The sequence below is a fragment of the Erinaceus europaeus genome, chromosome 8 (genome assembly GCF_950295315.1).
Source record: "Erinaceus europaeus chromosome 8, mEriEur2.1, whole genome shotgun sequence".
In the NCBI taxonomy this organism is placed as follows: domain Eukaryota; kingdom Metazoa; phylum Chordata; class Mammalia; order Eulipotyphla; family Erinaceidae; genus Erinaceus; species Erinaceus europaeus.
Window position 1 is genome coordinate 38,467,991 of NC_080169.1, and position 23,707 is coordinate 38,491,697.

The 23,707-nt window shown below is 37.5% G+C and overlaps 1 protein-coding gene across 8 annotated transcripts in view; it reads left to right on the forward strand.

The window, feature by feature from the left end:
- DGKB (diacylglycerol kinase beta) overlaps positions 1–23,707 on the forward strand; it is a 918,246-nt gene that overhangs the window by 62,539 nt on the left and 832,000 nt on the right. For 6 of the 8 annotated variants that reach the window (XM_060196157.1, XM_060196160.1, XM_060196152.1 and 3 more), the window contains exon 2: positions 10,199–10,455. In XM_060196157.1, coding sequence (XP_060052140.1) covers positions 10,386–10,455 — 70 coding nt within the window. In that variant the 5' untranslated portion in view covers positions 10,199–10,385. Of the gene's footprint in view, positions 1–10,193; positions 10,456–23,707 lie in introns of those variants that run through there. The other 2 variants (XM_060196153.1, XM_060196158.1) reach the window with 1 other exon arrangement.

A 23,707-nucleotide genomic window follows, 5' to 3' on the forward strand; every position in this document is an offset into this window, starting at 1 on the left:
TAAACTGTCTGGAATGGATTTACAGAATACCATGAGAGGAAAGGTCTCATCCCACTAATGAAGCTGAAGGGTTGTAATTCCACACCTGAAGTCTCTGGACACAGTCTGAAGTGAAGCATGCTGAAGTGGTACTCCTTGCATTGATTAGGTTGGGATCAGTGGATGCAGTATTATTTGGTATGAATTAAGGGAAGCATGCAGGAAAGTGTGCCCTGCATTAGAGGTTCCAGGACTGGGGGAAATACAGGCTTTATAGTGGAAATGTGAGGTTCCTGCTGTCTTAGGGTTCAAGAAGACAATAGATAGTTATTGTTATAATCACATTATTTGGTAAGTGTTTTAACTTTGAAAAATCCCTTTGTTAGGATTTGCTGTATAATACCCAACATCTTGTATATAGCTGTGCCACCAGTTGCTTCTGTTCTCCCTGGTCTAGAATTTTGAGAGAGTCAACATATCAAAGACTCAACCTATGTATTAAAAAGACTCAGTCTGTGCTTTAAAAAGTTTGAGACATACGAGAAATTTTCCCCTCTCATACTAATTAAATAGTGACTTATATGACTACAAATTAATAGGAGTGTACATAAACATCATTCCCACCACCAAAAGACTGTGTCCCATCCTACCCATCCATCTCCACCCCCAGAGCCTTGGGAAGCCGAATATCCACCCTCACCCTCACTCCAGGATTTTTACTTTGGTGCCCTACTCCAGATTTAGTCAAATCCTGCTTTGAGTTTCCCTTTCTATTCTTTCTCAACTTCTGTTGATGAGTAGGATCATCCCATACTCATCTTTATATTTCTGTCTTAGCTCAATTAACATAATTCCTTCTAGCTCTGTCCAAGATGGGTCAGAGAAGGTGGGTTCATTATTTTTAATAGCTGCATAGTATTCCATTGTGTATATATGAAAGCTTTCTGAGCCACTCATCTGTTGTTGGACACCTGGGTTACTTCCAGGTTTTAGCTATTATGAATTGTGCTGCTATGAACATAGGTGTACAAATATTTTTTTGGTTGGGTGTTAATGGAGTCCTTGAGGTATATCCCCAAGAGAAGAATTACTGGGTCATATGGAAGGTCCATGTCTATAAAATACTTAGAGGAAAATATTGGTGGAACACTTTCCCACCTAAACCTCAAGGACATCTTTGATGATACAATCCAATTGCAAGGAAGACTAAAGCAGAAACAAATCAATGGGACTACATCAAATTTAAAATCTCCCGCACAGTTAAAGAAACTATCACACAAACAGGGAGACCCCTCACAGAATAAGAGATCTTCACATGCCATACATCAGACAAGAGACTAATCACAAAGATACACAAAGAGGTCAGCAAACTTAGCACCAAAAAAGCAAATGATTGTTGTTGTGGTGGTCTGGTGTCGGGCTGCACCGCAGAGAAGAGAGTGGACGTCCAGAGCAAAGGGGTACACAAATCTTTATTATAGGATGGGGAGGGGGTTGGTTCAGACCAAGTGGAGCCAGCCGGCAATGGCCGTCCCCACTACCTGACCACGGGGGGAGAGAAAAGGGGGCAAGATCTGAGAGAGGGGGAGCTGAGAGCCCAGGGGGGGGGTGAGGGGGCTTTTTATTGGGCGACAACCAGGGGTGACGTGTGGGGCCAGGATTGGTTGAAGGGGGCACTGCTAGGATTTTGCGGGGCGTAGTAAAACCTGGGGGTAGAGACTGCATCAGAATAATTCCTCAGCAACAAATGATCAAATCCAAAAATGGGCAGAGGATATGAACAGAACTTTCACTACAGAAGAGATCCAAAAGGCTAATAAAAACATGAAACATTGCTGCAGGTTGCTGATTGTCAGAGAAATGCAAATAAAGACAACATTGAGATACCACCTCACCCCTGTGAGAATGACATACATCACAAAGGATAGCATCAACAAATGCTGGAGAGGCTGTGGGGACAGAGGAACTCTTTTGCACTGCTGGTGGGAATGTAAACTGGTCCAACCTCTGTGGAGAGCAGTCTGACACTCATTTTATGTGCTTAATGAAAGCTTCTTGCAGGGGAGTGGAAGTTTGGGAATGCACTACAGGGATTCCCAGATGAATACTATCATTGTCTATCTAAACACTGACAATAAGGCAGATACTATAAGTAAATGCTTTCATCACATTAGAATATTTGTGTTTATACAGGTTCCTGATATGTCACTAAAATTATTGAAATATATTTACAGAAAAAGCTTCTTTATCTGTGTGCTCCCTTTCTTTCTAATTTGACTACATGTCACATTGTACATAAGTAGTGACATTACCAGTTTGTTGAGGATAAAAGTTTCCACTAAAAGATGGATAAGAAAAGAACTTTTATTTAAAGAAAATATGCAGGAATAAACCGAATTCAAGAAACAAAAAACATTTACTTCAAGTCCTTTATAAGTTCTGTTATTTCTAAGCATCTTATATTATAATGCAAATTAAATATATTTAGAGAAAATCCTCTCAATACAAAAAGTGAGGAACTGAGATGACAAGATTATGATAAATTGAAAAAACTAAGTTGTGACACCACCCATGAATAGGATTTTGGGACTTGATTAGCAATTACAATACTCAGTAATACTTTGACATTATAAAATTACTTGAAAGCAGACCTGGTACTCATGTGTAACTTTTGATATTAAAAAGTATGGAGTTAACCAAAAACAAAGCATACAGAAAATACTCACAAACTGTGAAAAAAAAAGCCTTGTTTTAAAATATTTATTTGTTTATTTATTTTGCAAATTGGTCCAAACCTGGTGGAAAACTGTCTGGAGATTAATCAGAATACTAGAAATGGACTTATTTTATGATTTGAAATTTTGTACCCAAATGCAGATGAATGGTTAAGGAAGTTGTAGTACATATGTACAATGTAATACTATGCATCTTTTTAAAATGGCAAGATCATCTCCTTTGCAATATCTTATTCAGCACATGAAGGTATTGTGTTGAAGGAGTCAAGCCAGACAAAGACCAATACTGATAATCTCACTCACATGTGTAACATAACAAGAAAGGATGGTATTGGAAAGCATAAGGTGAAACTTGGACTGGATGTGGTGTATTGCACCAAAGCAAAGGACTTTGGGGAGGGAAAGAAGAAATAATTTTAATTAAATTTTAAAAATGTTTTTTTTAAATGTAAAAACTTTCTATCCAAATACAGATTTGTTTATACCCTTTTATTTCATTTGAAGACAAAAGATGTGGTTCCTTGTTAGGAGGAAAGCTTACAGTTATGTCTGTGCCTGAACCATTTTTTGTACACATCGCTTACTTTCTCAGCTTCAAAAATTCCTTCTTGTTCTTTTCAGCCCAATGTTTCCTTAGGAAAAATATGCATACGTTTGAATTTGTTCTACAAGTATTTAGCTAATATATGTCAAACAAAGGAGTTGGTTAGTAGTGCAGTTGCTTGAGAAAACAAGTTATCATGTACAATGACTCATGTTCCAGCCCCTTATTTCCACCTGCAAGGGCAAAGCTTCACTAGTATTTAAGCTGCAGGTATCTCTTTTTCTCTATCCTTCTCTGCCACTTTCCTCTTAGTTCCTCTCTGTCATATCAAGTAAAGGAAAGGGAAATAGAAAGCAAAATTTTTCATGTAGGCACTGAGCCTCTGGAATAGATCTGATGGCAGTAAAAAATATTTAAACATATAAAGCAAAATACTAATTATTCTTGTATGCACTGGGATAACAGCAGTAATCCAAAAAGTCTTATCCTTACTGGCATATATACGGTATATAAGGGAGTGCTGACACAGTATCCAATCTATTACATGCATACAAGTGAATGAAAATGAAAAGAAAATACAATAAGGCTTTTGTCATTGTTGTTGTTGCTTCCAGCTTTGCCAATACAATTCACTGGCTCAGTGCCTGTGTGACTCCATAGCTTCCAATAGCCAACTTTTTCTTTCTTTTTCCAAATAATTTTTATTGGAGGAATGTTGTTAAAATTCAGAGGCTCTAGCTGGCCAGGCTAGCTTCACAGGCGGGTAACAGAGACGCGGAGACATATGGCTGTGCAGGGAAGCTGTATTTCTTTATTCAAGAACAACGATTCATAAACTAAACCAAACTAATCACCAAACAGAACTCTGCTGTCTCTTTGTGGTGGCGCAAACACTCTCTCTTACTCTGGAACTCTCCAACTCTCTCTCGGGGTTCTTTGGGGTGGGGCCAAGCGGGCCAGTGAAACTAACTGGACTGATCCAAACCTCTTGGTGGGGGAGAACTAGAACAACCCAATGTAAAGCATACAACAATTCCCCCTTTTCTTTTTAACTAAATGACTACAGTATCAAGGGTGTGGGGTGAACAGAAACCTATATCATACAGGCATTTTTTTAAAAAAGAAACTGGCACAAACATGGAGAAACATGTAAGCAAGTAACAAGAACCAGTGTGTTGCCAAGGGAAGGCCTGAGGGGGCCTTTTTTGCCTCTGTGGGCAAAACTTTATCAGCTTAAAAAAACATTTTTTGCGGGAGTCGGGCTGTAGCGCAGCGGGTTAAGCGCAGGTGGCGCAAAGCACAAGGACCGGCATAAGGATCCCGGTTCGAACCCCGGCTCCCCACCTGCAGGGGAGTCGCTTCACAGGCGGTGAAGCAGGTCTGCAGGTGTCTATCTTTCTCTCCTCCTCTCTGTCTTCCCCTCCTCTCTCCATTTCTCTCTGTCCTATCCAACAACAATAATAACTACAACAATAAAACAACAAGGGCAACAAAAGGGAATAAATAAATTAAATAAATATTTAAAAAAAAAAAAAAAACATTTTTTGCCTCTGGAGGGTGTACTTTCTTGCCTCTGGGGGGCGTACTTGCCTCAATGGGCATTTGCATGGGGGCAGGGAGCGGTCTAGAGTCCCAAAGGCAGCTGGCTGCAATTTACTTACTATGAAACAAAACTTGTTATTAGCATATTTCTAATAGAGAAGGAATTTGAGACTTTTACATATCAACAACGTCTTTTTAACCTTTTGTTACACCCATTCAAGATGGAGTTGTGTGCAGGAAAGGAAACCTCAGGCATGAAACCTCATTAGCATAGCCATTGTGCGATCGACCATTTCTAATAGAGAAGGTAATGAAGAGTTTTACATATCAACAAGTCTATTTAACCTTTTGTTTAGACCAACTTAGTTAAAATATATTGATTGTTAACTAATTTTTACCTCAGACTTTAAATGTAAGTTAATTTTATCTTTATGAGAATTACGCTGAAAACCTTTTTCATTTAACTTTGACTAGTAAGATTTTAGCCTTAAAGTTACTGTTTACCAAACTTTAAACATACACATAAACATGGTCATTAATACACAAGGAGAGAAACCTTTGTTACTAAGACATGTCATTTTAAACACGAATTTAGATCTGTACTGTCTTAGTTGTTGGGGGGGGGTCACCATCCGGAGGTGGCCTCCCATGCAGCTCCACTTCAAGGAATTGCAGGTTGCAATCTCTGCACGAATCTCTGTGTATTCCAGCTTGTCTGCCTTCAGAACTGAGCTGAGGATCTCGGCCAGGGGACCCAGTTTCAGCAGGGAGCCCGGGGGTCCGGGAGGTCCGGGATCTGTATAGAATTGATAGCCCAAGGGCTGGCGGGCCAGCCTTGTAGAAGGCGCGGGCGGGGTGGTGGCCATGATAGGCCGCCGCGGCCCTGCCCAATGGCCCTACCATGTCTGCTGTCCTGCTCGCAGTGGTCGAGCAGTGTGGAGGGATCATGCGTCCAGTGCCCTGCGCCACACGGTGGAGAGCTGGCTCTTGTGGGCTGGCCTCAGGCTCCTGCGTGTTGGTATCAGGCTCCTGCATGTTGGCATCGGGCTCTAGAGTGTTGGCATCGGGCTCCTGTGTGCTGGCGTTGGCCTCCTGAGGGCTGCGGGGCTGCGGGCGCGGTGTGCGGGATTGTCCGGGCGCGGCAGGCTGGCTGGCTGCTCCACCAGGTGGAAACAGCAGCTCCGTGCCTTGCCTCCCGCCTGCTGGCTCCTCCCGACTCCGCTGGCTGTTCTGAGTGCTCCCAAGTGAGTGGAAACCACAGAGTGGTCCAGAGATAAATGTTCCAGAAACAGCAAAACAGTCTCGAAAGGAATAGGAGGAGATGTTGCTGAGGAATTATTCTGATGCAGTCTCTGCCCTCAGGTTTTACCACTCCGCGAAATCCTAGCAGTGCCCCCTTCAGCCAATCCTGGCCCCACACGTCACCCCTGGTTGTTGCCCAATAAAAAGCCCCCTCACCCCTCCTCTCTCTCTGTGCTCTCAGCTCCCCCTCTCTCAGATCTTGCTCCCTTCTCTCTCCCCGTGGTCAGGGAGTGGGGACAGCCATTGTCGGCTGACTCCATGTGGTCTGAGCCAACCCCCCCCATCCTATAATAAAGATTTGTGTACCCCTTTGCTCTGGACGTCCACTCTCTTCTCTGCGGTGCAGCCCGACACCAGACCGCTACAACAACAATTAGTATTACAGTATTATTATTATTAATTATTGTTATTATTATCATTATTTTTTGGGAAAATGTCCATTATGACTGTTAATAGCCAATCAACAAAAAGGAAGGTGGGGCTACATGAGCGCTATTAGTCAGTGTTGTTTTAGCTTTATCATATGTCATAACAACACAGGGACTATAGTAAAGCAAAAACAGAAGATTTAAGCTGGTGTTTGGCAGAAACACTTCTCTTTTCCCTTTTTTTCTTCTTGAGATCCATGCTGCCACTTGGGGCATGGTTTCTTGGGATACAAGAGTCTTGGAAGCTGATGAATGGAGACAAAACAGAAGCAGGAGTAAGAGTAGCTCAGCGGGTTAAGCGCAGGTGGTGCAAAGCGCAAGGACCAGCAAAACTATCCCGGTTCGAGCCCCTGGCTCCCCATCTGCAGGGGAATCGCTTCTCAAGAGTTGAAGCAGGTCTACAGGTGTCTTTCTCTCCCCCTCTCTGTCTTCTCTTCCTCTCTCCATTTCTCTCTGTCCTATCCAACAATGATGACATCAATAACAACATCAATGACAAAATGACAACAAGGGCAACAAAAGGGAATAAATAAATAAATAAATAAAACTTAGGAGTGAGTTTGACTCTTTCTTTCACCTAGTCTTAGTGACACTTAGCTTTATTACCTAAAAGCCAAGCCACTACTGTGGTTTTTCAAGAATCTAATAAAACCACTGATTTTAGCTATCCCCCAAAACCAGGCCTTTTGGTTTGTCAATAATTTTGGTTAGTAACAATAATAGTTTACAAGATTATATGACCACAGACGTATTGTTCCACATCACACCCACAACCACAGTTCTGTGACCCACAAGCACAGGTTACCTATAGATCTATTCCTCATAGTCTGAGAGACAAGTTACCAACTTTTTCTTTTCATTTCTTTGTTTTTTGGCAAGTTCATCCACTTCAATTATCAATATTCTCTATATAAGGACACTAATCTGGTAACTGTCTGATTTCACCTACTTAGTAACTTTTGTCCCATCCATTTTGACTCTAAGGGTACAATATCACTTTTCTTAATTGCCCTGTAGTGTTTCATTGAATGTATTTCTAGAATTAACATGATTTTCATCTTCTGTATGTTGATATTTGTTGTATTTCCAGTACCTTAGAATAAAATCTGCAAGTCACTCAGTAAACAGTTTTGCATAAATAGATGAACTACCATTATCATATATTAACAATTTGTGTATATAGACAACAGAAACTAGATCTATCAAATTCTGATCAAATGAGAGAGACTAGTCTGTTGAAACCATATTAGGATATCTTTGTGAAGTTGACAGTTTAGAGATGAAGAGTCAGGGTTAGAACAGGTAAACCAGTATGACTCTAATTATTTGAATATAATCATTTTCATCCTGTTCCTGAATCATTCAACTCAACATTTAAATCTCCATGAAGCAGGCTATTGTGCCAAATGTGACTGAGTCATCTGTCTCCTTTTGGACTGGAGTGATAGGACGCCTTGTTTTATAGCTATACCAAAACTGCATGCAATTAGAAAGAAGCAATGAATTAGAAAAAAAAATGATGTGAAGGGTTGAATCATTAGGAAGAATATGAGTAGAAGACACAAGCTAATACCCATCATCATATATTCTCTTTCCTTTTAATTTGCGTTGCTTCTGTAAAATTATTGTTGGGGTACAAGTGAATCACCTGAGAAGAAATACAGAACCAGCAGTCGACACTGTGTTAAAACACCACTGTCTTCATTTTCCAGTTAGATAGCAAAGTATTGCCTTGTAAAACTGAGTACAAAAACCCAGCATTCTTAATAAGGTAAGGTAAGACAGATAAGACTGACAAGGCAGTTTTTTTTAAGGCAAAGTTCACAAATCTAACAGTGAGATTTGAGGCATGAAATTGGAGAAAAATGTATTTTAAAGAAATATTAGGTTTTAAGATCAAATGTAGGTACAACGGTCTCTCATTCTTAACATTTAATGAGCTAAGTGATTTTTCCAAAGTATTTTATTTATTTATTTTAACAAATACTGTACCAGACTAACTGATTATTAAGATTTTTATTTATTTTTTATTCATCATGGCTTAACTACTCCAGAGCACTGTTTTCAGATAGAAAGAAACAGAAAGACAGGGGAAAAGAGTCAAAGATTCAGTGCTGTTGGGCCCAGGTTTGAACCTGGGTCACATGTATGACAAAGCAATCACTTCTCAGGTGATATATCTTGCTAGCCTTGAGCAACTTATTACTGTCTCCAGTCCATAGCTGACACTATATAGTTAGACTGGGAAGATAGTATAATGGTTATGAAAAGACTTTCATGCTTGAAGCTCTGAGGCATCAGGTTCAAGTCCCACACCACTGTAAGTCAGATCTAAACAGTACTCTGGCTTTTCTCCTTTATCTTTATCTTTTTCTGTCTTCTCTCTCTTTAAAAATAAAATAAAGTAGTATTGGATAAAGAAGCTATGAGTTTATACTATCAGATTCAGATTTATTTTTCTAGAGCAGCAATAGTAGTAAAATATAAGTCTATGACAACCTAAGGATTTATTTTTAAGCATAACTTAAGATAGTGCTATTTATTGTTTTGAAGCAAATTAGTCAGGTATTTGGAATTGCTCTGAGCAAAATTTTATTGAGGATTTTAATGTAAAATTAACTTTATGGGATCAGGTCATAGCATAATAGCTATGCAAAAAGACTTTTATGCCTGAGGCTTTGAGATCCCAGGTTCAGTATCCACTACACCAGAATTCAGAGCTCAGCAGTGCTCTGATCTATCTCTCTATTTATGTCCTTCATTAAAATAAATTTTAAAAAATTAAAAAATAAGAAAATTAAAGATTTCATTTTTGTTATGAATAAAGAGCCAAATTATAAGATCTCCTCCCCTCAAGTGTTTTCATGATCACAAAAATATAACCTTTGGGGGGGGCAGTAGAGCAATAGGTTAAGCACACATGACACAAAGAGTAAGGATCCGGATTCCAGCCCCCTGGCTCCCTATCTGCAAGGGGGGGTCATTTCACAGGCAGTGAAGCAAGTCTGCAGGTGTATATCTTTCTCTCCCTCTCTCTGTCTTCCCCTCCTCTCTAGATTTCCTATTCAACAACAATATCATCAATAATAATAACCACAACAGCGATTAAAAAAAAACAACAACAACAAAAGGGAAGAAAATAGCCTTCAGGAGCAGTGGATTCATGGTACAGGCACTGAGCCCCACCAATAACCCTGGAGGCAAAATCTACATTATATATATATCTTTTAGTGTTCATGACAAAACACTATTGGAAATTCGGTGCATTATAAGATAACATATTCAGGGAGCTATAAAAAGCCACTTAATCTTCTTTAGTATTTTAGATCTAGATTTTTTATGTACTGTTCGTTTTCATATTAAAGAGCTAGTAAGTTCAGACTGGTAAAATTGGCCTGTTATTTTCTGCTAGAATGAAAAATTTATAAAAGTGAATAAAATATTTTCTAAAACTAGACATATTTATTTATGATTTTGTATTAGGAATATATATGTATGTGTGTCAATAACTATTAAAGTATGAATGAATAATCTGAGTATTCCAGAAAATAGAATAATTTAGGAAAACATACTTAACATTTTTAAATTCTTGACAATCTAAAACTTGTGATTGTTTTTCCTCTGTGCAATAATGCTAATCTTTTCATTTTGTGTTTTTCTCTTTGCAGTACTTTAATACATTATTGACATTAAATTAACATCCATAGTGAACTCACATTGACAGACCACATGCTTTGAAAGCTTGGGAAATTTAACATGAACATGCCATGTGGAAACTTTGAATCATAGAATACTGCCAAATACTTGAATAAGGAACATCTGATCTGTTATGTAAGAGAACTCATTACTACCATCATGACAAACCAGGAAAAATGGTCCCACATCAGCCCCTCAGAATTTTCCCAACTTCAGAAATATGCTGAATGTAAGTATTTATGTTAATAATTTGATTTTCAATTTGGCATTTCTGGTGAATAAGGTATTATATACTTACAAGTATAAGTAGCAGTAAGTAGCAGATCTAATTCAGCATTGGGGTACAAGTAAATGTGCCTTTCGTGCTCATTAAGTATGTCAGTTTGATTCCACCTTTTCTCATGCGGAAAAGGAAAAGCTTAACGTGAATCAAGTATCAAATCCAAAAGAAAAGGAACTAGGATATTAGATGTAAAACCCAACTTGAAGACACTCCATTTATGACAAAAGTCAAGAATAAAAGGGCCTGGGAGGATGGAGACTTAGTGACACTGTGGCATAGAAGGACATAGACAGACCGAAGTAGGGGCAGAGTGAGGTTTTTGTCTGTATTGACTAATTGTTACATTAGGTGCAGATAGGTGCAGATACTTTGTGTAGTTGTTATGAGCAGTTGTAGAAAAGGAAGCAGATAGGTGCAGATAAGTGCAGATACTTTGTGTAGTTGTTATGAGCAGTTGTAGAAAAGGAAGACAGCATGGTGATTTGCTTTATGATAGCCCAATTTAAATGTTTTATTCTCACATCCACAGTAAGACTTTGTTTATTAAAGAGGGGGGGAAACAATTAACAAATAGGAGGTCCTCAAAAGTTGAGAATATGATGAGTGAAAAAAAATTTAAAAAAACATGTAGAAATAAGAATGGTAAGAATGGTGTGAGGGTTGGGAAGATAGCATAACTGTTATTCAGAAAAGACTTTCTTGCCTGAGACATCAAAGGCCTCAGGCTGAATCCCCAATACCACACTATAAACCAGAGCTAAGCAGTGCTCTGGCATCTGAAAAAGCATAGTGGCAGAGAAAAGAATACTATGGTGACTAGAAAAATAAAAAGCAAGAAGAAAAAGACAGAAAAAGAGAGAGAGAGAAGGACTAAGATAATAGCTTACTTGGGAGGATGTGTGCTTTGCCAAGCAAGAGATGAAGGCTCAAACTAGGCCTCTCAAAACAAAGGGGGAAGTTTTAGTTCTGTAATATTATCCCTTCCTCCCCCATTCTCTTGTCTTATTCTAAAAAAAAAAAAAAAAACTTTTCAGAGGGGTGAAGCTTTGGTGATGGCTAGCCCCTCAGAATAAATAAATAAATAAATAAATAAATAAATAAATAAACTGATATGTAAACCAATATCAAAAAAGTAAAGAAGACTCCATAATATAATTCTCATAGTCAAAACCTGATCTGAGCCACCAAAACCACAATTTAATTGTTTTGATGTAAATTTAGGTAAAAAAGACTTCTATTGTCTACATTTATATTTAATAATTTCTAAACTAAAAAAATATTTATCAGTGATTTTCAGTTTCTATATGCTCTTTGTTGTTAAGAATCCTTATTTTATAATTTAATGAAGACTAAAAAACTCATTAATGAATGATATTATGTTTTTCCAGAATGTTGTATATGCCATATACTTAAGTTTAACATTCTTTAGAGATTTTTGTATTTAATTGGAGGTGGGGATAGAGAAGTCTTTATGGAAGAAGTATGAATAGGGATGAATTTTGAAAAATAAGCTTAAGATCAATAAGAAGAAAACACTACAGATAAAAGGAAGATCCAGAATATGTTTGAGAAAAGAAGGTGAATTAAATGTTTACTTTGTATAAATAAAGGAAGAGTTAAAAATGTAAAATGAAATGGAATTAAAAACATAATGGCATTAAACTTTTGAGTTAGGCAGTGAGTAACAACTACTGGTTTTAAAGGTGGGCCAACATTAACAATATTAGACTTCAGAAAGTTAAATTTTGCATCTGGATATGGGAAGTTAGTATTGGGCCATTGGACTTTTAAAAAACATTTAATTTATTTTATTTTAATGAGAGAGTTACAGAGATGAAGATATAGAGAAAGACCAGAGCACTCATTGTTCAGCACTGGCTCATAGAGGTGCTAGGGTTGGAAAGTGGGACCTGAGTCTCAGGCATGAAAGTTTTTGCATGACCATATATTTTCTCCCTAGCCCATCAGTGGACTTTTGGAATAAGCTAAAACATGGGAATAATAATGATGACTAGAGATGTTGAGACTCAGCTATTATAGTACTAAGACTAACAAAGGAAAGTTTGAGAAATAAAGACATATTATACTTTAAAGCATGTATGAAAGTGGTGTAAACAAAAAAAAAAAAAAGGAGAAAGAGAGAAAGGAAATAAGAACTAAAATTTAACTCCAAATATTTGATATGGAGAATGAGGGATTTGGAGACATAGTTGCCTACCTAAAGAAAACATTGAATTCGGTTTAGCTTATATGAAACTTAGCATAATTACTAACAAAAATATTCCAAAGTTTTGGTTCTAACAGGACAAATATTTTGAAATAAATAAGTGAATTATTGTTGTGATAGTTGGATTATATTAACTGATTCTTCTCAAGTATTAAAAGTCTATTTGAATTGGAAAGCAAAATTTAACATTGAAGTAATAAACATTATAGGCTACTAAATTTTGAGGGGCTAGATAATATAGAGATATATTCAATTATATCATAAGAATGCTTCATTTAGTAATCAATGTAGAAGCTTCAAAGATAAGTAGAAATAAAAATGCTGGGAGTCGGGTGGTAGTGCAGTGGGTTAAGCTCACATGGTGCTAAGCACAAGGACCAGTGTAAGGATCCTGGTTGGAGTCTCTGGCTCCCTACCTACAGGGGCGTCGCTTCACAAGCAGTGAAGCAGGTCTGCAGGTATCCATCTTTCTCTCCCCCCTGTCTTTTCCTCCTCTCTCAATTTCTCTCTGTCCTATCCAACAACAAGGATATCAATAACAACAATAATAACTGCAATAAAAGGGGTGGGAAAAGGCCTCCAGGAGCAGTGGATTAGTAGTTCAGGCACTGAGCCCCAGCAATAACCCTGGAGACAAAAAATGAAAAAAGGAAAGAAAGAAAAAGAAAGGAAAAAATAAAGAAAAATGCTATAAACATGAAAGCTGTAATTTGTTGACACAAAGATTAATGAGATTTATATAATTTGGTAGTAAGAAGTAACATAGTGCATGTAAAAAGACATTTAAAATAGATTTTATAAGAAGACAGGTTAACTGATGAGCTGTGAATGAAAAAATGGTTTTGATATCATGTCTATTGCATTTACTACACTTCTGAATAAGCAAGACAACATGGAAAATCCTAGGTTAGGATTTTAAAATACCTGGTTAAATGTGCATAGTACTATGTGCAAAGATATGCAGGAGGACCTGGTTCAAGTGCCTGCTTCTCACCTGCAGTGATGATACTTGTATCTTGCCCTCACAAGTAGGGCTCTGGAGAGGTGGGATTCTAGGACACACTGGTAAAGTTGTCTGCCCAGGGAAGTCATGTTGGCTTCATGGTAGCAACTATCATTTGGTGGCTGAAAAGCATTAAGACATAAAGCAGAACAAATTACTTAATAATCAGGAACCTAAAGGTAAGAATATTGCAGATGAGATTTGGGGTCTCCATTTTGGAAAAAGAAAAGAAATCCATTTTAGGTACATTCCAAGGGGCTCATGACTTTACTAATTTTCGCCTGAGCCCAACAACTAGCATGCAGGTGGGCTAAAGGTATTGTCTGCGGAGATGTTGTCAAGAGTTGGAAGTAAGACTAGAAAGCTAGATCAGAGAAGAGAGTAGCTCCCAACTATGGGAAAAGTAAAGTACATTCCCACCAGCAGTGCTAGGGGATACTTCATTCACACAGCCTCTCCTCTCCAGCATTTGTAGTTGTTGTCCTTTCTGATATATGACATTTTCACGGGGGTGAGGTGGTATCTCATTGTTGTCTTTATTTGCATTTCTCTGACAATCAGTGACTTGGAGCAATTCTTCATATGTCTGTTGGCCTCCTGTATCTCTTCTGAGTGAATATGCTGTTCATATCCTCGCCCCACTTTTGAATTGGGTCATTTGCTTTTTTGTTTCTAAGTTTGTCTGATGTATAGCATGTAAGTATCTTCTCTCATTCTGTGAGGGATTTCTTTGGGTGATAGTTTCTTTTGTGAGGGGTCTCTTTGGGTGATAGTTTCTTTTGTGAGGGGTTTCTTTGTTTGGGTGATGATTTCTTTTGCTATGCAGAAGCATTTCAATTTGATATAGTTTATTTTTGTATTAGTCTTCCATGCAGTTGGGTTTGATTTTTTTTTCTTTTCTTTTTGTCTCCAATGTTATTGCTGGGGTTTGGTGCCTGCACAATGCACCCACTGCTCCTGGAGGCCATTTTTTCCCTTTTGTTGCCCTTGTTGTTAATTGTTGTTGTTGCTGTCATTGTTGTTGGATAGGACAGACAGAAATTGAGAAGGGAAGGGAGGGCAGAGAGGAGGAGAGAAAAGATAGACACCTGCAGACCTGCTTCAGAGCCTGTGAAGTAGACCCCTGCAGGTGGGGGGGGGCGTTGAACAGGGATGCTTATACCATTCTTGAGCTTGGTGCCATGTACACTTAACCCACTATCATCCAGCCCCTCCCTCAGTTGGGTTTGCATCATCAAAGACGTTCTTGAGATGTAGATAGCAATGTTCCACTAATATTTTCCTCTAAGTATTTGATAGTTTATTGTCTAACATCCATGTCCTTAATCCACGTTGAGTTGACTTTTGTTTCTGGTGAGATAAAGTGGTTTAGTTTCATTCTTTGACATGTTTCATCCCAGTTTTCTCAGCACCATTTATTCAAGAGATCCTCCTTCCTCTATTTAATCGTTTGACTCCCCTTATCAAAAAGCAGATGTCCAAAGGTGTGGGGGTTTATTTCTGAGGTTTCAATTATGTTCCACTGGTCTGTGAATGTATTTTTATTTTAGTATCATGACATTTTGATTATGATGGTGTTATATTATAGTTTGAGATCTGGGAGTATGATCCCTCCATTCTGTTCATTTTTCTCAAGATTGTTTTGGCAATTCTCAGTGTTCTCTGATTCCAGATAAATCACTATAATATTTGTTCTGTTCTTTTAAATAAAATTGGTTGGACCTTGATGGGCATTGCATTAAATTTGTATATGTCTCTGGTTAGAATGTTCATTTTAATTACTTTAATTTTTCCAATCCATGAGCATTGGATATCTTTCCACTTCTTCATATCTTTTTTTTTTTTTTTTGCCTCCAGGGTTATCATTGGGGCTAAGTGCCAGTGCTACAAATCCACTGTTCCTGGCAGCCATTTTCTTTTTCAGTTTTTGTTGTTGGATATGACAGAGAGTAGTTTAGGGAGTTGGAGAAGATACAGAGGGGGAGAGAAAAGTAGACACCTGCAGACCAGCTTCACTACTTGCAGGTCGACGCTCCTATAGGTGGGGAACCAGGGGCTCAAACCTGGATTCTTGAGTAGGTCCTTGCACTTCATACTATATGTGCTTAACTTGGTGCTCTACCACATGACTCTTTCTTTGTATCATTTTATATTTCCTTGAATAGCAACTCATAGTTTTCAGTATACAGGCCTTTCACTTCTTTAGCTAAGTCTATTCCTAGATATTTTATTGATTTTTCTGCTATAGTGAATGGGAGTGATTTTTGGATATCCTCTTCTGATTTAGTGTTTGCATAAAGGAATGGCACTGATTTTTCTACATTAATTTTGTAGTCTGTCACCTTGATATATTGCCTAATGATTTCCAGAGGCTTTCAGCTGCATTCTTTAGGTTTTTATATGTATACTATCATATCATCTGCAAATAGTGAGAGTTTGACTTCCCTTCCAATCTGTATTCCTTTCTCTTGCCTGATTGCTATGGCTAGGACATTAACTTATATGTTTTACTGTCATATCAATATTTAGTCCATTAAACACTGAAAGTATGAGTGCTCTCCCAACTTCTAAACTTTTGTCATGATAGGAGAGTATTTCTCCTTTTAGTGGGAAGCATAAAATGATATTGGCACAGGATTCCTGGTTAGGCCACTGGCATACCAGGCAGTTTGTTTTTAAATCTTGATCTCACATACTTTATATATTGGGAAGGTTACTTAGTATTTCTGTATCTTATTTTCACACCTGTAAAATGAGGAAAGAATATATGCCATCCTTTATAATGATTACATTAAATGAGTTAATATATGTCAAGTAATAAGAATTGGCTCACAATATTAAGTGATAAAACTATTTACAACTGTCATTTTGCTATATAGAGAGTGACTAATGCATTGTTAATGGAGCATATTGTTGACCATCATGTAAAAAACTGTCGTATTTTAAAACCTTAAGATTCAGTGTCTTTTATTTTCTATAAGACTTTATTTGTCTTTAAGGTTAAAGCTTCTGGTGCTATTGGCATCCAGAGTTATGTGTTGCCCCCACAGAATCTGAAGGCAACTAATATGAAGCCTGCTGTGGCTGCCTACAGCATGCTGAGACCATGCTCCTGTTTAAGATTTCAGGCTGTGTCATCCCCTGGGAAACATTTCCATTGACATGTGTGCGAGAAGTGTAATTTTCTTTTCCACTGTATATAAAGTCATCCAAACTGTTGTTATAATATCCTGAGTTCTCACTCCTGCCATGGTGGAGAATTGAGCTTATCACATTATTAGTTTGTCACTCTTTCCTGCTGTGGTTTCATGCAACAGCAAAGGGTTGAGATACATACTCCAAATCTTGTCAGGGATAATAATATTTTCTATGTAGTATCTACTGATACTTCCTGATGAATCATTATCTGCCCACATATTGCCGCTTAGGATTATTTAATTGCTATATTAAAAATGTGTTATCTTGCACATAAATTATTTTTGAAAAATGCTGTCATTATGATAATAACATTGTCAAATTTTCATAAGAATCAGTGAGGTTAAGTTGTTTCTAACTAGTAATTTCTCCTATTGAAGAACATCAAGTTATATGATTTATTTGAAAGAACACAGGATTCACAGGTAATCTATTTGTCAGTTTTGAATTCCTACTTTGTCTTCTGTTTATTAGTGATAGGACCTGAGGAATAAGCTACTTCTCTGCTCATTCACTATGAAAAGTAAAATTTCACCTCACAGATGTAGATTTTAGTGAGACAGTCTTCATCATTGCAATAAATGATAGATATTTAGTGTCCTACTCTAAAAAAAATGGCAACATTACCATTTGTTTCAAGAAGATCTGCTGGCACAGAGCTATGGCACAATAAGCAATAAATAAAAAAAACCTACATTGATTCATTTTTTTATTTAAATGAAATTTGTTACATTAGAAAATATGTTGTTATTCATGTCCTAATTCTAGGAGCCGTTGTGGGCCAGGAGATAGCTGACCTGGTAGAATTTATACCTTACTATGAGGAAGGCCTTAGCTTCAAAGCCTGACACCATTTAGCAGTACAATGCTGGGGGGAAGCTCCATCGAAGATGGTATGACAGTGTGGTGAATTGTTCCATCTATGTGAAAAAAATCATGAAAAAGTTGTTCCAGGATTAGTAAAATCTTATATGCACAAAGTACCACCAGTGCAATAATAAATATTAAAATAAACAGTAGGAATCGGTGATCAAGTTCTCATATCTCCACCAGCTACCATCTCTCCAGTGATTGTTGCTTATAGGGAAAAGTAAGGAAGAGAACTTGGTAACTATAACTTTGGCCCCCAAATGATTTTTGGAATTGTTATCCTGGTAGATTAGACAGATTTCAATATTCTACCCACACTTATTGTTCCTGAAACCTTTACTTCTTTTCTACTAAATACATGGACATTAAGGTTAGGGAGATAGCTCACCTGGTCAGGTGCTTGCCTTTTGAGCCCTTCATATACTTTTGGGAATTGTCTCAGCCCCCCCCGGGAAAATTTGGTGCTGTCTTTTCCTTTTTCTCTGTTTCCAGCTGGGAAAAGTTGTTCTGAATGGTGAAATCACACATGTGAGATACCTCTGGGTAACCACATAGAAGAATGCACACACACACACACACACACACACACACACACACACACACACACACAAACAAACATACACACACACAGGAGAAAGAGAGAGAGAGAGAGAGAGAATATGAAGGAGAAAATTGAAGCAGTGATAATGAAAATATGAAGTCCTTTTTCCATTTTAAGTAGCCTTGTAAGACATATCTACCCTGTAGCATAATTGTGTCTTTGAGGTGTATTTTATTCTTGAGTCATCAAGATGGACAAGTAAAGAAGTGGGATTTGACTTTCACCTTTATATCTATTCAGTTCATTGTTAAACAATTTCAGACCATGTGCTAGCCTGTTTTCTAACTTCTACTGCTTGGATTAGCTTTTACTTTTGGCATATGCCCAGTGTTAAACTGACTCTGTTTTGGAAGCCACTTAAAGATAATTACTCTTTTTTGTACAAACAAGGATAATGGCAGAGGGTTATTTAGCACAGTGAGTGAGAAACAAATAATTTGATATCCTATAAAACAGAATGAGCTCCAGTGTGAGGCTGCACACCTCGGTTTCCTCATCTGTATTATAGGATTGCAATGATAGTCACATGTAAAAATTTAAGTAAAGTAGGTAGAATTAAATATGTCATCGACACAATCAATTTTGTTATAGTAAATGATAAATTGATATCAAATGAAAACTTTTTTTAGGTCTAAGCACTTAAACCATTTGTGTGAAATGTCTTAAATTGGTCTGAAATTGGAATCTGCTACTCCATTTTAGTCAATATATGTCTTTCATTTTCGACCCTGTTTCTTCTGATGTACATTGATTAATTCTGCTGTTACTGGCTCTGAACCAGATTTTATTTTTGGAATGTGTGTTGGCTGAATAATCTTTTTTGATTTAGCTCCACCTTGGTTCCTATTTATTGGGCTGCTTAAGAATGAACTTGCTGGTAGTTTCTCCATGTTCCTGTATCTTAAGTATTTCAACATTTAAGTCTTGCAATAATGAAAGAAAGTAATACTTACAAATGTGTACATTTCTATTACCTTAGCACCCTAAGCATATCAGTGATTTTAAGTATATGATTTTGAACTTCTTAGACATGACAAAACAGTTTTATTAAAATTTATGATCAAACATCATTCTTGAAGTTTTAGTTTTTATGGAATATTGGTCAAGGTAGTTAAAATAATGCTATAAAAATTTCAAAAACTGTCAGTGATTTGACAAAATTGAAATTCATTTCTTGTTCTTTATATTTCCAAATGAAGTAAGCAAATGCCTTAATTTCACATTATCCTAAATCAAGTTCCAGTCAGTTGGAGAAGCCATTTACTTACAAAATTAAAAATAAATTATTTTTTACATTTCTAATAGTTCACTTAGGAAAATGTCCTCACAGTTTATCTTGGCTCTCACAAATGACATAATATTGCTTCTTCTCATATTGTAAAAATTGTCCATTGGGAAAAAAGCACATATATACAAGTATACAGTATATATTATATGTGTATTTATTGTGTATTACATACACAAGCAAGTATTATTTCTATATGTGTATATGCTATATTTATTTATCTATTCATTTTTGATGCTTTTAAATTATATCCTTGGTTATTATAAATGCTACAATTTACATAGGTGTACTAATGTGTTTTTATGATGGTATTTATTTTTAAATATTTTTAATTTATTATTGGATAAAGACAAAGAGAAATTGAGAGGGGAGGGGATGAGTGAAAGGAAGATAGACATCTTCAACCTTGTTTCACCACTCCTGAAGCTCTCCCCCTGCAGGTGAGGACCAGATTCTTCAACCTGGGTCCTTGCACACTGTAATGCGAGTGCTTAACTAGGTGAGCCACCACCTGGCACCATTTTTTTTTTCAGCTAGGATTTTTCCTCCAAAACTACTCTTCAGCTCTGGTTTATGGTGGTGGTCCACTAAGGGTAGGTTAGGTACTTTAGTCACTGTGTTTCCAGGGTAGAATTATGTTGCTGTTGGCCCGCAACAACGACACGGACATCAGAGTCTTCTTCCTCAATTCCCTTTTTTTCCTTCTTATGGCCACCTTAAGTACCTTTCACTGTTACATAGTCAGCCAATGGGCATTAAGCAAACATACAGCATTCATAGATCATGCAGCCTTCTACCAATCATAAAACAGTTCACGTGTACAGCATGCAGTCTGTTCAGTTGGATCGTCCAACTTCCACAAAGTTGTTTACCACTTTACTGGTTTAGCCACCACGTGGCCAGTGCCATCTTAGGGGCGTGATGTGCAGTGTCATTATGGCTTATTAGTTGGTGAATTAGTTGGTGGTTTGGTTGAGGATAACGTGTACTGATACTGATCTTTGGAAAATACACCCTCATGACAATAAAAAATCCTATAAATGGATGCTTTTTTCAATAAAGTGATATTGAAAAGAAGGGTTAGAAAAGAAGAAGGAGCAAAAGAAGGAGGAAGAGGAGGAAGAGAAAGAGGAAAAATAATAAAGAGAAGGAAAAGAAGAAAAGGAGGAGAAGGAGAGGAAGAGAGAGAGGGGAGGGAGAGGGAGAAGAGAGGGATAGAGGTGGGGGGAGGAACAGGAACAGGAACAACAACAAGAGATTCTCTATTATAGATTTTGGAGGGTGTGGGGACGGTGGTGTTGCATAGGGGACAGTTGGTGTTGCATTTGGTTAAGTGCACATAGTACTGTTCAGAATGAAAGACTAAGCAAAGATCCAGGTTCCAACCCCCTTTCTCCACCTGCAGTGGCGACGCTTCATGAGTAGTGAAGCAGGTCTGAAAGTGTCTATCTTTCTTTCTCTGGTCCCCCCCCCCCCACACACACACTGCAATTTCTCTCTGTCCTATAGAAAAGAAATTAAAGAAAGAAACACAGATAGTATGATGGAAGGAAGGGAAGGGAAGGGAAGGGAAGGGAAGGGAAGGGAAGGGAAGGGAAGGGAAGGGAAGGGAAGGGAAGGGAAGAGGAGGAAAAAGGATTGAAGGGGAGGGAAGAGGAGGGAAAGGGAGGGAAGCTGTGGGAAGAGGACGGAAAGGGAGGGAAGGGGAGGGAAGGGAAGAAGAGGAAAGGGAGGGAAGGGGAGGGGAGGGAAGGGGAGGGAAGAGGAAGGAAGGTGAGAGAAGGGGAGGGAAGAGGAGGGACAGGAAGGAGTTAAAAGGCACCGTAGTAGGAAATGTAAGGACCTGCAGGACCTGTGGAAGGATTTCGGTTTGGGCCCTGGGCTCCCTACCTGCAGGGGCCCACTTCACAAGCAATGAAGCAGGTCTTCAGGTGTCTTATCTCTTGGAACACAGGATTGATCCCATGTAATTCTGGTGTTGGTAGAGCTGTGTTGGGGTTCCTCAGATCCCGAGCTCCATGCCCAGCTCCCAGTGACAAAGGCCCAAAAGATGCTGGAGAGATAGTGCTTCATTGTAACTGGAATTATCTGAACCCTGGCTCGAGTCCTCTTGACCCCAGTGGCATTTTAACAGTATTGTTAACAGAAAGGTGAGAACATATTAGAGTCTGTAGTTTGGATAAATCAGATAGAGTCATAATACTCTGAGTACTAAGGTAAAAATATGGAATACTTCACCTTTGGGAGTTAAACCAATGTAGTTCCTTTAATCTAGGAAGAACTGACAGAAGCAGAAGCTTAGAAAGAATTAATGAAGTTTAATTAGGGGGTGACTACACCATAAGTTTCTACAGAGTATCTCATACTGGAATATAGATCAGATTCTTTGGCATGCAGGTCTAGAACTCAAATAAAATAGAGCTGGAGATATAGAATGAATGTACTTTTGTACTCTAGGTATAATTCAAATCAAAGGGGCTTAGATTAGATGATTTAGAGGAAATATGTGTGTGTGTGTGTGTGTGTGTGTGTGTGTGTTGGAAGATTAAGTACTCATAAAATGAAAAATAGTGATCAGAAAAGAAGCATGATATGAGTAATTGGATTGTAGTTCATAATCTAAAGACTTTTTTCCTTGATTTCATATTGTTTTGTTTTAAAGGTCAGACCTAGTTTAAGTTAGCCAAAGTTTGTCAAAAGTCTCTTTCATTTAGAATGTTATCAGGGATTTTAATAAGGATTTTTCTTAGAATAGAATGTAGTAGGATAAATTTTTTAAAAAAGCAGATGTAGTACAAAATCTATGTTTCATATAGTTTCAGCAGAGATAATGTAATAGACTCCATTTATATAAATATATCAATAAAATAAAGATAAAACTTCTTAGCTATTATAAATAGGATAAAAAGAGAAAACTTTTCTTTCACACTGGGAAGGCATATTTTTTCAGGACAAATAGAACATCAGTAAAGGGAATAACTAATTATGACAGGTTCTGAGACTATGACAAATTCTTTCTTTTTATGTTTACATTATTCAATTATTCTTAAGTCTGCCTCTACTATGTATTTTCTTGATGTATTAGTTTTTGCCGTTAGCAATTTATATAACCTTTCTAAACTCTAATTTTCTCAACTATATAATTAGGGAAATAATAAAGCCAGTCTCACAAAATTGTTGCCAGACAAATAAAATATGTGTGGAAATGCTTTGTAAACTGCAAATCCCCATATGTAAGTTAATTATAACGTCCATTGTTATCAGTAGAATGTTCTGAGTTATCTTTGTACTATTTCTTTGCTTTTTCTGTAGATTAGTTTATCTGCTTCTCCCAAATGAACAATTACAATTTATTTTCTGATTGAATTTTATCACTTCTTTCTATGGGATTTTGAGAAAAATACCTTCTTTATCCTCTTTATTTTCTTCTTTTCTCATTGAGTTAGCCTTCATGTTCTACACTCTTTCAAAGCCTTCTATAGGCATATTCACAAAGATTATTTTATTACACCAAAAATATACTTTATAAGGAAGAACATTGCCTAGGTAATGGAAGGCCTGAGACTTTACATTTAATATAATGCTATCAGCTATTTATGCTACAGATTTATGATGCAGCAAGAAGGTATGTCAAGTTTGTTGAATTAGGCAAAATACCTTATTAATCATATGACTAAAAACAGTAAACAAACATATTTTTTTGCTGCAAGCTTGGGACACCCCATCTATGTCTCCAAAGATTTTTCATGGCAGTATTTTTGAAATAATAATCTTGAAAGGAAGTAATTTGTATCTCTACTTATACAATATTCAGAAACAGGAAGGAAACACTGAAAATTGTCTTCCAACAAAGATAAACTGCCAGGCTAGTGTCAGTCAAAGTTCAGGGCAGCAGTATGCCAGGCTAGCTTCACGGTGGGAGACAGACGACCAGGGACACGTGACTGAATGGAGAAGCAGTATTTCTTTATTCATGATTAAACAGTTCAAAAAACTAATCTAATCTAATCACAATCC